This window comes from Thermobia domestica, chromosome 1 (assembly GCF_964235325.1).
Source record: "Thermobia domestica chromosome 1, izTheDome1.hap1.1, whole genome shotgun sequence".
NCBI lineage: Eukaryota > Metazoa > Arthropoda > Insecta > Zygentoma > Lepismatidae > Thermobia > Thermobia domestica.
In genome coordinates, this window is record NC_137454.1 from 260733887 (window position 1) to 260748810 (window position 14924).

Consider the following 14924-nt stretch of genomic DNA (forward strand, 5'->3'; position numbering starts at 1 on the left):
TAAGGCTGTTATTGATGTTAAAGCAATAGCAAGTACGGTAAACTTCTTTTCCATAATACCTGTAAATATAGATAACTAAGTATGAAATCGCGTTCTTATTTTTCTTAAAAACTAATATAACTATATCGCGGTCTATGACTCTCTTCTGAACAATATATTCATACTTTTAGCATAGGCCTAATATTAATGTTCATTAATCGTTCATTATTCTCTATAAAATGCATAATCGATGCATATTCTAAATAATGACTAGTGTTCTAATCGTTATGTAACCTATTCGGATACAAAAATGCTATCCCTGTTACATTTTCAATCGTTTGACGCTGTTATTGTCTTTTTTTTTAAAGTCGTAACATCCTACATTTTCGTGCATATTTCAGCTCTTAAATACACGTTATTACTAGTTTTAACGTTGTTTGTAGGTGCAATTATCTTTATTGATGTTCAATCTATCTTATTTTAACATTCCAACGCTCTCTGTACTTAGAAATCATTCATAAAGCATCAAAAACAATGTAAATGAGAAACACTCATCCACAGTGGGAGTGGTTTCGTTGCTAAGACGGCGGCCATCTTCTCGTAAGTCACGCCCCCTAGCAACGCATCCTCTCTCGTCCGCACGAGCTGCAAGCAACAGGCTTCCGTCGGCACATCGCAAGTAGTATGTTTTAGAAAACAGAAAACTACTAAACGGAGTATTGTATCCTCATGAATATCAAAGATATTCATCAACTGAATACAATAACTTATTATTATACAAATAATCTATACGCCAATTGATCATTCGATAATAATAATAAATCAATAATTCTTCTCTCATTTTTTTAAAAAAAAACGTGAATTTAGAAAATGAATTTTGATAAAAATAATGTGTTTTCATACAAGTCAATGATGATTATTGATATGATGCATTATGATTTTATTCTATTTCCGACTATTTCTCATCTCTTATTTATGATTTTCCTACTTTTCTATTGAAACTATTTACTTCTTTTTAACGACTTTTTACACTTTTCGTACTTTTAACGACTTCTTATTGTAGATTTGTAAGCTTACTTGAACTAGTTTATAACACTAGCATCTACTTTATCTATGATTTGTCTATTTATCTAGCTTTACTAATAGACAACTTTTCTCTTTTTCTTCTTTTCGCTTTTGTTTTCTATAGCTTGAAGCTACTGATTTCACTAATCTTCTGATGTTATTTAACTTAGCTATTATCTATTTACATACTTTTATCTATGCTTATCTATGATGATCTATTATCTATGCTTATTTTCTATTGCTTCTTTTCAACCAAAACAAAGAGTTTTGCCGTATTAGTACTACGTAACCATTTTTTATGCAACGATTTAATCGTTTTCACCGACTCAACTAGACCAATCCTAGTTTTATCTAGGATGACATAACCAAAGGCTTTTCAACTCACAACTACTTCATGCTGTAGGTAAGTATGTCTACATATTACCAATTGTCTTAAAAGTTAATCCGATATTCCTTTTCAGGTTTTTTATTGCAACTTAGATTTTTTTTTCAAAATAAACTCCATTCTTCTCCATATCCATAAATGTAAAAACTTTTTTTTTCATAACCCAAGGCACATACGATATTGATTTACATACTACACTTACTTTATTATTACTTTTTGATGATTATTATTATTATGATTATTATTATTATTATTATTATTATTATTATTATTATTATTATTATTATTCCTGATTTTGAATTTTATACTTCCGTATTGCTCTATAAAGCTTACAATACAGTACTAATAACAATATTGTTGTCAAAATTAATGATATTATTACTCCAAAAATTACATACATGATATAGTCTGTTTTTAAATGTAGTTCTGGGATCGAAGTATCGACTTTCAATTTTAACAATTTTTCAGTTAAACTATTTAGCTCTTGCGTATGCAAGGTGAAATTTATTTGTCTCTCAGTCCAATTACCGATCAGTTTAATATGTTTATTTTGAATCTGAATTATCCGTTTGGATGGAATGACCAGCTCTCCAATTATTATGTTATCAAATTTATCATAGTTTATGAAATTTGATTTAGCTTTGGTTTGATCAAGTTTTGTTGAAGTAACTTCTTGATGTACACCCACTTTTGTCATGTACGCTTCTTCAATAGAAGAATACATCACACCAGCGTGTGTATATCTGAATATCACATTCCCCAAAAATTTTTCCGAATTCTGTTGACATCCTTCTAGAGAATTATTTAAAATAATATTATTTAAACATTTCGATTCACGATCCATAGTTATGCTCTCACAAAAATATAGAAAACTTTTAAATTCGCATTTACTTTTATCCAATGAGTGAAATTTACCTTCAGCCAAATAGACTGATTCCGGTAATTGATAAAATATTCTTGTATTATTTATTAAGTAGCCCATTGATGTAACGTCACACATTATTGAAATACTAGTATCATATATTATCGGAGTCTTTATTATTAAATCAACATTATTTTCTTCGTAATGGTATTTTACTAGATATACGCTAGACATTTGGTAAAACATTCCAATGTCTGACCTATAAATAGTATTTTTCAACACATCATGAAAATTAATTAACTTTTTAACATCAGCATTAGATAATATATGATATGTTAACTCATTATTTAAAATGCTATTTACTATTTTATTTACTCTCTCCTGTACAAGATGAACAAACAAGTTTGCCATTATCCTGCGTTGGGATTGATGCAAATAACAGTATAGCTCCTGAATTTTATTTTTAAAATCTTGCAACACCTGTTGTACTTTTACGACTATCCCGTGGACTACTGTTATCTCATTATTAAATGATTCTTTTAGATTTTTAATTTCATTAGTTAATACATTCTCATGTTTACTTAACTTATCAATAGACTGAGACAATTGTTTATTATGTATTAAATTATACGTCGATAAACCAATGGACGACAATCCCAGTAACCACGAAAATATAAATCTTTTATTCCTGTGATTATTATTACATCTCGTTATACCATTTTCATAGACAAAATGGCATGGCAATAAATTAACTATATTCTGTCTAAACTCTCTCTCTTTTACTGCATAATCATTTAAAATCTCGTATGCGTCAGTACATTTGTCGTGTACTGGCACTGATTCTTGAAAATTTAAATGCATTTTAACGGTCGTAAACACCATGTTCGTCGCATGAACAGCATAAGCATTCTGTGTCAATGCTAGTCCAATATCTGATAATGTTATTTGTTGATGTTCTTCTTCAGCTACCCCAATACTAATCAATAGTACTAGACAAACGACAATCTTGAACATGATGGTAACTGTAACAATTAAAACTTAGAATTACTATTCTGAATTTACTTATTTATTTTTAATTATTTTTATATCTCTTATTTATTTAATACTTATGTTTTCATTTATTTAGTTTACTTTGTATGTGTACCTTGGATTATTTCAACAAAATTTAAATATATTTACTAGATATCTCTCTAATTTAAAAAAAAATTCTCTAATTTCCTAGTCACTTTACGCTCTGTAAACAATATACTTTTACCAGTTAAGGGATTTTCAGATGGAAATCAACATTTACTTTGATTTCGGGACACGGACTTTTGTTGATAAACAGCGGTCCAACTCGCTGTTTCACTGACAAAAACATGTTGTTTACAGATACCTAACAAAAAAAAATATTAAACTTGTCTACTAAAAACTTATTCGTGTTTTCGTAGTTGCAAAAACTTTTTTTTTCTTCTTCGTGATGTAGTCCTTTTGAAAAACTTTTTGGTTTTTCCCCGCGTTGTTTTTTTTTATTAGACATCACTGTCTAAATCCGACTCTTCCTCTGGTCTATCCGAATCTTCCTCATTTGCACTTACAAATGGTTTCAAACGTCTTATGTCAACTGAATCCGTCTTCTCTTGTCCTTTCTTAGTCTCGTATCTCACCTTATATGAGTTATTATTCAACTTTTGCACTATTACTCCTCGAATGTTATATCGTTTTCCAAAACAAGCTGGAATGCCTGCTCTTGGCATTTCACGAATCCAAACTTTTTGTCCCACGTCGAAGTTTGGTTGAGAGAACTTCTTCTCAATTTGTTTCTTTTGGGATTTGAACCGCTTCTGCAAATTCTGATACGCGATCTTCCTTGCTTCCTTTACATTTCGTATTCGCTCTTCGTTTTCTACATACTCACAAGGTATGTCCAGATTCTGTTCCAAGAACGTTCTGGGTTCACGCCCTGTAAGCAAATAGTATGGCGAGTGTTTGGTCCCGTCATGAATCTGTGTATTCATGGTAAACACAATTGAAGGTAAGATCTCGTCCCAGTTTGTAAACTCACGGTCTATATAGTGCTTCATAATTTGTTGAATTGACCCGATGGCTCTCTCCGATGTTCCAATATTATAATGGGCATCTGTATTGGCAAAATTCAACCGCATACCAAACCGTTCAGCCATCTCTTCCATCACTCGGCTCCGGTGTGTGCTATGCCGGTCCATCGCAAGAATCTCAGGAATCCCATGTTTTGTAATTAATTCTTCAAAAATTGCTTCTGCTATAATTTCAGAAGTTATAGCAGGAACTGCTCTTGCAATTACGTATCGAGTAGCACTGTCAACGAATACAATAACATATTTATTCCTGTGATTTTTCGATCTTTTAAACGGCCCAATCTCATCCATAGTTACATGCTGGAATGGCATATAACTCGGGTATGTTTGCGGATGCAGTGGTGTCCTACCAGCTTTACGTTTCTGAATTTGGCAACTGATGCACTGGCTGACCTTCTCTTGGAAAAATCTTTTCATGTTTGGGAAATAGATGGATTTCAATGCTCGATTATAACACTTCGTGTAGGAATAATGTCCTCCTCCGTATATCGAACAATGCAAGTTTTTGAAAACTTGTTCCCTCAAAGAAAAAGGAATGCATAATAGGAATTTCTTCCCATTAGCCATCTTCTGAGTTCTGAAAAGTTTTCCGTCCTTAATTTCATACCAGCGTGCCTGCTTTTCTGATTTTTCATCTGCTTCTTCCGGATGTTCTATAGCCTTCATTATTGAACCGAAGAAAGGGTCTTTCCGTTGCAACTCAGCTACATCCACATCTTCGTCGAACGTGATGTTGACTTCAAGGTCTTCTGTCTTGACTGGTAACGCATCTAAATCGATGTCCTCATCAGTTGGTTGGATGTTCGTGTTTCTTGATAATACATCGCTAGGATTTTTCTCTCCTGGACAATGTACTGGCGTGTACTGATACTGTGCCATCTCTAAACTATACCGTAACAGTTTCGGCGATAATTTTGGCGTTGTTTGAAGGTATTTTATACACCTGCAATCAGTGTATAGCTCAAATTCTTTATTGTACAAATAATAGTTAAATGCTTTAAAAGCACTAACTACGGCCAAAATTTCTAGTTCCACTATATGTCTTCGTGTTTCGTTTGGTCTCAATACTCTGCTATAATACGCTATAGGTGTCCACTCTCCATTCAATTGTTTCTGCATAAGTACAGCCCCTATTGATTTTGTAGATGCATCCGTATACACTCTAGTTTCCAGATTTTCACGGAAAGGTGCCAATAAAGGTGCACTCATTAACGCTTCCTTTAGTTTTTCAAAACTAAGTTGGTGTTCTTCCGTCCACACAAATTTATGGTTTTTTCTTAATAATTGTTGGAAATTAGATGTCATTTCCGCGTAGTTTTTACAAAACTTCCTCACATAATTAGTCAAACCAAGAAATGATTTCAACTCTTTCGCGCTTGTAGGTGGCTTACAAGCTTTTATTGCTTGAATCACTTTAGGACTGATTTCGTAACCAGCTTCACTCACAATGTGACCTAAAGCCATTACCTTCTCTTCCATGAAGTGACATTTCTCTACTGATAACTTTAAACCATATTTCCTTAACCTTCGAAAAACTGAGTGTAACACAGATACCATCTTCTCCTGATTGTTTACATATAAAAATATATCATCCATGTAAAATGACACCGCCTCCGGATGAACGTTAGCTAATGTCATTGCCATGATTTTTGTATATATAGCGGGCGATTGAATGTATCCCATCGGTAATTTCGAGTATTGATACGCTCCTACGCCTGGAATATTGAATGCTGTATACTTCCTAGAATCCTTAGAAATTGATACCGTATGATAGGCACTCTTAATGTCCAACACACTAAAGAATTTGTGACCACCCATACTTGTAAGAATCTGATGGATAGGCGGCAACGCCACGGAATGGAACCGTACGTGCCGATTCAGCAATCTACAGTCCAAGCAGGCCCTAATCGATCCGTTTGGCTTCTTTACGAATAACATAGGTGAGTTATACGAGCTACTACTTTCCTCGATGATGTTTTGTTCGAGTAAAATGTTTATCTGTTCTTTAACTTTATCTTTCATAGCTATCGGTATTGGATACTGTTGACGTCGAAACGGAACTTCCGTTTCCAACTCTATCTTATGTTCTACTCCCTTGACTCTTCCTAATTCGTTTTCTCGCCACGCAAAAACATCTGCGTAATCGTAGCACAATTTCTCTAATCTCTTTTTGATTTCTGGTTTAGTATTATTGCCAAATTTTAACCGTGATTTATCGTAGTTTTTTCTCGCCTCTAACACCTCTTCAATTTCATCCTCTGATAATCCTTCTTGTCTTAATTCCGATTCATTCATGCATGCTTCTGCATCTCCAATTTTTAAATTTTTCGTCAACATGATCGTCTTATTTGACGGATTGATTACTTCTAAACACCTATTTTCATTCGACAAAATTACTCTAGGTACAAATATGTTATATTGAGATTCTAATAATTTATCTGGCTCTAATAGAAATTCATTGTTCTCCCAAGAATTAACTAGGTTAACTTCAACAGTTGTCCTAGTTCTTGGTAACAACTTCACCCTATGACCAAGAACCCATTTTGGCTTTAAACTTGATTTTATACTAATTGCAACATTATCAGAAACTGTTCTGGTTTCCTGATCGTTTCTACAATGTTTAATTGGTTTCCCAAATCTTTGAACAATAATTTTACTAGTTCCATAATCAATTCTACAATTTTGTGTTTGCAAAAAATCATTCCCAATCAACATTTGATATGGGAAGTCTTTTATTATTCTAAAAGCCTGATGAAACGTTTGATTTAAAATTTTGAACTTAATTATGGCTAATTTGTTAATTACCAGCGTGTTTTGCGTAATTCCTTTGATCTTAGTTTGTTGTGGGATTATTTTTGCACTCGGTGGCACTAATTTCTCGTTAATTATTGAAATTTGCGACCCACTATCGAGTAACGCTTTGATCTGTCTATCATCGATTTCTAATGGTAAATATACCATGTTGTTGTCTAAATTAACTGAGGCAATTATTTCTCTTATTCGGACATTTCGATTGCCTGTAAATGCGCCTCTCCCATTTACAGATGTGTTCCGTTTAAATTACTCGAGCCTGGTGTTTGATAGTAAGTAGTACCATTTACTTGTGCTGGTACCACTTGCACAAATCTCTGCTGATTCGGGTTTTCGAAATTATAAGACTGGTGACAACACGAATTCTGACAATTCCCTTGCCAGTTTCCTTGCTGACCACGTCCTCTATTGTTTCTCCAAAAATTTCCTCGATTACCTCGCTTATTGTAATAACCATTATTACCTCTATTGTTGTTTTGACTTTTGTTACTATTACTGTGCCAATTCTTATTTTTATTTCCATTACCACGGTAATTATTTCGATAACCACCTCTATTCTGCTTATTATTCCTAAAATACTGATTTTTCCCTTGCTTTCTCACGTTATTCTCTTGTTTCTCTTCGTCTTGTGTTTTTGCCGACAATGCTAACTGTAATTTGTCTATTTTCTTTTCTAATTCCGCGATTTGTGTAATACTCGGAGGTTCTTGTTTTACTTTCTTCTTTATGTTTTCTTACAACTAAGTGATCTGAATCAGATCCACTCTCGTCATCTTCTACTTGCTCTCTAATTTTCTTTACTAGATCTTTGATTGTAACTTTACCGGATTCCTTTTTCACACGCTTTGCTATTTTACACTTATTCTTTTCTATCTTCTGCAAATCCTCCACGAATTTGTCTAAGCTAGAGTATTCTCGCGTTCCTACCTTCTCCATATAGTATGGATGTAGACCTCCAACTATAATACCTATCTTCTTAATATCATTCATTTTTGAATCTAGTCGTTCACAAAGAACGAGCATGTCATAAACGTAATTAATTACAGCTTCGTCTTCATGCTGTAACCGCTCCTTAATTTTATCTTCAATGTCTATTGTTACATTAGATTTCGTAAACTCGTCTACTATTTCCGACTGCAACTCTTTATACTGCATTTCTGCCGTGTTTCTCCGTTTCAGGAACAATTTAATCCATTGCCTCCCTACTCCTTTGAAAATATTGGGCAGTAATTCCTTTCGTTTGCTTTCGGCGATGCCTGCCATTTGACAAGCATCGTCAAATTCATCGAAAAACGACACGATGTCATTATCGTTCTTGAGATCGAATTTAGGCAATTTATTAATATCTGCATAAAACGTAATGTTAGACGCCATCGTAAAATTCTTATTTTCACTATTTATTAACTTCGGATCTAAATTTATGATTGAAGGAAAGTCTTCCGATACAGATTTCGTCACCGGACTACTTGGGAAATTAAAAACTGGTTCTCTACTCAAAACAATTTTTAGGACTCGCGACTTTATCGTGACTACAAGAAGTATTTCGTCCTTCCGATGTCCTCACACCAAATAAATTATTCACATCAATATTTATTCCCTTACTCGCTTTCTGTGCTCTAGTTAACACAGTTCTTTCATTCATTTAACTTAATACTTAATTTAACTTTTAATTACGAAGTGCGGGTGGGTGGTGAGGGTTAACGTATTACTTATTCTACTTGAGTCAATTGCCTTAGTCATTCGAGATCCGAACCATATCTCGTCTTTAAGTGATGAACGATTATAATACAAACTCTTAACATACTAAATAACGTAAATATAAACCGAACTTAACCATAACCTAATAAAATATATTCTTAACACTAAAATTATTCCGTTTCGGGATTCGAGTCATAGCTATTTTCACCATAAGACTGGTGCGACCTACTTTTAGCACTGTTCGGGAATCGAACCAAAATATCTCCACCATAAAACTGCCCTAGGATCGCTACAAAAACCAGCATCTCTACCATAACAACCTTCCACCGTCGTGCCTATATAGCATGGGGATGAACTGTTAAATGACGGTCGAAGATCGCTGCTACTCACCATCTAGAATGAGTAGGTACAGGATGACGGAAAGAAACCACATTAATTGACTTTGAATTAATACTTTGTATTTTCATTAAAGCTTGTGTACTATTGTGATTGATCGTCGACTGAATATAAACGCAAGATCACATATCTTTAAGCAGCTAGGAAGTTAACCACGATGAACTCAAACATAGCTGAGATACACGTACCTTTATACAACTGATGACTGGAACTGCTCTCGATGTTCTGGACGATCTCTATATTGCTGCCAATAGTCTAGAATGGTCGACTATTGTGTACCATTATCCACTATAATGGTCTGCTGAACTATTAGATCTCCTGATCTAATCCTGGACTTAGAATCACAGAGAAGTAACTACTGTGACATGAGTAACTATGAGAATACTCGATGTACGATGATCTCTTAGACTGAACTCTGAGACAAATGCTCTAAGACTGGTCCTCTGAGACTGATCTCCGGAGACTGATCCTCGAGACTGATCCACAGAGACTGATCCCAATCTCTAAAAACTATAAGGTTTTATACGAAGATTCCAGACATCCTGGAATTCATTGTCATCGACTTTCTGTATATCTCAGCTATTGGTAAAACGTTGGTTTCACCCGAATTACATCGTGATCAAATTCTCAGACTTACAAATTTCTGCGAACTCAACGATTATATCACAGTCAAAGTGTGTCAATGTTACAATGGGACAATCTGATGACAATTCAAAAACATTACAAATACAAATTACAATATCTTGCGAACTGACGACCAAGCGTCTAGCCGCAGCGAAACATTCATTACATACACACAACATTGATGTCAACACATAAACACACACACGTGTTTACGTTACGTGATAACATTTAGTTTCTTAACATTCAATTTATTAAATATACTTCCTTTACCAAAAATAATATCTTTCTAAATAAAATCAATGACATGCCTCAACATTATATATAATTCATATAATTTTAGTTCTTTCTTTAATGTGCCACAAAACCAAGCCTTTTTAAGATTTCGTTGTGTTCAATATTACAGATGCAGTTTACAAATTTGATAATAGCAATAAACTGGCAAAATGGTGTTCCGTCGCTACACATCCAATAGATTACGGGCCGCCAAAAATACATAAAACAAGTGTACTGTTAAGGCCAATGGTTTCCAGTAAAAGTCAATCTGACAAATAGTTAACTAAAATCAAACTTATGTTCTAAAAATTCAAATTTGCTCTTTTATAAACATTAATAACCTCAAAATTATTTCTATTGAACTAGTTAACATGTATAATTCTATTCCAATAAATTTGGTTATTTTTCGCATGCAGAATTGGTTACAAACTAATAAATTTTCATATTTTGGAAATTTACGAAATCATTGAATTATTAGAATTCTGTTTCAATACAAAATGTCAATTGGGTTTAAAAGGAACAGGAAGGCTTAGTTATGGACAATCCTCTGTTTTCCTTGCTGGATAGTGTAATAATAAACATATTCGAATAAAAATTTGCCAAAGGAAGAATTAAAATATACTAAGCACTTCTGTTTAATAAATTAATTTCTTTTAAAAGAATTAAATATCACTGATCCCAAGATAAAATTCACAGTAGATTAAAAAATGTATAACGATTGCTTAAGTTACTTTGATTTACTTTTCAGTAAAGGTAAGAAATGTTTCACTACGAACTATAGGAAGTCAACATCAACAAGATCGTATAGCTATACGAAGTCAGTATATTCTTATTTCACAAAAATTTATGTATGGATAAATTTCTTTATTAAGGTGAACTGATTAGTAGTTCCAGACAAAAATTTGATAAGTGAAGTCAGTCAATTTTTTCTATTTAGGTAAAGAAAATTGATATGTTACTACCACGTTAAAAAAATTGCACACTGTAGCTAAAAAGTGTTCAATTAATACAGGAACCAGCAGATTAAAATTTCACTGTGTAAAAATAAATTGATACTCCAGTATTCCTAAGGCTTTCATACAGATTAAGAAAAATAGTTCAAAGATATAATTGTAAAACTTCGATTACTATCGAGAAAATACTAATTGTTTATAAGCACTACTTTGTGAATTGTACACTGAATATAAAATCTATGCTAAGTGCCAAAGCGAAAATGTTGAGTAAACAGCCCAGATGTTACTTCAGAACTGATGGGACATATAGGCACGCACATTCTTCTGGGGATTATTTGAACTACTTCCACAGTGAATACTAGATAGCCAGTTTTTCACTGAGTAGTGTTAGGCACATCGGCCACATTTTTACATTAAACCGAACTTTCCCATTTTTGGCACTTAGCACGGATTTTATATTCAGTCTACAATTGAGAAACGTATTTAGATGTTTATGAAGTTAGATGCAAAGGTGATAGTTCCTATACATAAGCATGACAAAACGCGATATATAAACCAAAATTAAAAGAGCACATCAGAAGCTCTGAGAAAGAAAGTTGTTTTTATTCGAATTAAGGATCTAAATCTTAATGTAAATAAAGGAAATTTCAACATAGATTGGAACAGCATTATAAATCCTGATGATACTAATAAAAATTAAGTGTAAATAAAATTATCCATCTACGGTTTGTTGGTGTTTAAACTTAATTATTTTTATATTTTACCTTAAGGGAAAATATTCGTGTAGTGAAGTGCCTATAGAAGTGCAACATGTCTACATATATATATATATATATATATATATATATATATATATATATATATATATATATATATATATATATATATATATATATATATATATATATATATATATATATAATGCTCTATCTTGCCTGTACCGCCACAGGGCATGACAAGTGCTAGAAATTTTAACACAGTTCTAAATTTATCTGTACTTAGAAACCTTTAAAGAATAATTGAGGAGTTTGATGTAATAAGGGCGTAAGCGAGTTTACGCCCTTTTAGCATCAAACGCATTTGTGGCTTTTGCCACGCTTGTTAAGCCTCCAGGTAACATTTCAATTCAATATCGGAATAAAATGCTGCATATGACATTATTTTATGTAAGAAAAAAACATTAATTAAATTTTCAATATCGTTTTTCTCCAACTGCATATTTCAGACTTACGCCCTTATTGCATCAAATTCCTCAATTGTTGATTTTAATATCACGCATTCTACAGTTGTTCCACTAAACTACGATTACTTTTATAGGTTACATACTAAGCCATTAACTATTGCTTTAAAATTTCGAGTATTATATATTCGAGTTTGAAAAACTGAAATACCAATTTTTGTTTTCAACTCTACTTTCTTTAAGAAAATTGATTTGAAGAAAGAGGAAAATCAAAGTGGTTCGGGAAGAAATGTATAAATGTGAGAGCATTCTATAATCAAAATTGAATGAGAGTATTTGAAACATATTTCTTATCCTCATGGCAACGTAGCGTAAAAGAAATAAAAATAGTATCATAATTATCTTTTTTTTACAGGGATACATACATACATCACACACACACACATATATATATATACAGTATATATATATATATATATATTACTTTTTAATATAAATTTACTATGAATGAGAAAAATTTGTATACTTCAATTTTAAAAGCTTCTATCTTTTGGCTTATAGCATTGTTCCTAACAACTACAACACTCAGTTTTCACACACACACAAAAGTTGTCTATGATATATAACAAGGCCAATAAATATTTCTCAGATCTCATGTTAGTTACACTTCACTAAAATCATTATATTAATTTCTTTTATAATTATAATTGTAGTAAATTTAGAAGAACAGTTTGTAGTCGTTGAAAACAGTAGGCAATTGGCCAACTAATCAGTTGTCATTGAATCTTAACGTTCTCTTTCAGTATAGGTATACTGGACGAAATCACTTGTTGAAAGAAACTTAAGCAGAACATCACACATTTACTATATACACCATACTACAATACATAATAATCTTGGGTGGAATTAAGTGATATACTAAAATTCAATTTTAAATAAATGTAAAATAAAATTTTATTCAGTGTTTTGGAGTTATCTGTCTAATCATACCTTTCTGCGCCGTTTCCAAAGAGTTCGTATATAATGCCATTCTCTCCAAACCTCCCGTGGTCTCTGTCGTGTGCAGTTATTGTGGTGACAAGTGTCCCTGGAGAAGCTGATTCAGGTACACTGGTCGTGTACGCTTCTTGAGCAAACGTAGGAGCATTGTCGTTCATATCCAAGATACTTACTCGTACAGTGGCTGTGGACGACAGACGCGGACTTGTGTGCTGTTCTTCTGCTATCACCTGAACAAATAATAATGATAATTACTAACGACGACATTCCACATGGTTTGAAAATTTCACTGACAACACGTATGCAAGATCAACGTTAATTTTCCACATCCTGACTGTACTTAGCTACTAGAAAATGTAATATGTGAGACCCAAAAATTTATAAAAACTAGAAAATATACAATGATAATCTTTGCACCCTTAAAAACCAGAATTTTATTCATTAAATTGTGAATTGATATTTAATTGACACTCAATACCTTAAAGAAAGAATTTATCTACATTTGATTAGGATCTGAACTTTCAAGGTGTTTCAAAGATTTAAACGATTCGACTTCTTTTCTTTCTCTTTTTTTTTTTTTTTTTTATTAGTTATGCAAATTACTTAAACTTTCATATATAAGTACTGTCTAAGTTTAAGTGAAAAAAAAAATGTAATATACTAACTGACGAATGCCCAATCTGAGCCCTCCTTTGTTACCATCCATTGATGTATTCGGTAATATAATTCCTCACAGACTCCTTCAGCATATTTTCAACAGTTTGCACTACAGAAGTAATGTGCTCTTGCAGTTCATGAACGCCTTGAAGTAGAAGTCGTTTCTACACAGTCTTTTAGATGTCCTCACAGAAAAAAAAAAAAAAAAAATGTAGGGCATTAAGTCCGGTTATCTTGGTAGCCAACGTAAAGGCTGTTGATCATTATGAGAAGCTCGCTCAATCCAGAGGTATGACAGTCTCTTATTGAGGTCTTGAATTCTTGATTCTATTTGCAATTGGAGTTCGTTGATGGTGGTTCGTTACGTAATTTTGTACAAAACTCACGTTGAACATTCATAACAGACAGACTAACGTTAAATTGTAGGACGCAAAACGCTGTATCTGCACCACAAGCAGTCACCTCGTAACTTATCACTCTGCTATATAGCGGAAGAATTTGAAATTACCGCGATTGTGCCAAAGAAAACTCGCGGTGTAGTTGAAAGTATTTCAATACAATTTTAACTGTCAATATAGTTTTAACGCTCATGGAATGATTTCTTATCTTCAAATAATTTGCAAACACGCTACACTTGTGAAAAACCATATAAAATGGCACCGGTCAAGACAGGCTGGAACGATTCAAAATAGCCCAAATCGATATAGAGATTGCTCCGTTTTCTTGCAGGTGAAACGTAGTCAGTATCACACTCTCGCCTTCAGATTTCTGTAGCTACCCATTTTGAGTGAAAATTATTCGCTTTGGAACAAAGATAGAACGGGAAATAAATTTATCCCCCATCAAGGATCAAATCCAGGCCGCTAGGTTGATAAGTAGACAGCTTACGGACTAGGTCATTGCTGCTCCAATAACCATATAAATAATAACAATATACTTTGTTACG

General features: G+C 33.0%; 1 protein-coding gene across 2 annotated transcripts in view; it reads right to left on the minus strand.

The window, feature by feature from the left end:
• The window catches only part of Cad87A (cadherin 87A), an 890323-nt gene that overhangs the window by 72101 nt on the left and 803298 nt on the right, over nucleotides 1–14924 (minus strand). For both annotated transcript variants that reach the window (XM_081726161.1, XM_081726156.1), the window contains exon 11: nucleotides 13313–13551. In XM_081726161.1, coding sequence (XP_081582287.1) covers nucleotides 13313–13551 — 239 coding nt within the window. The remainder of the gene's footprint in view (nucleotides 1–13312; nucleotides 13552–14924) is intronic.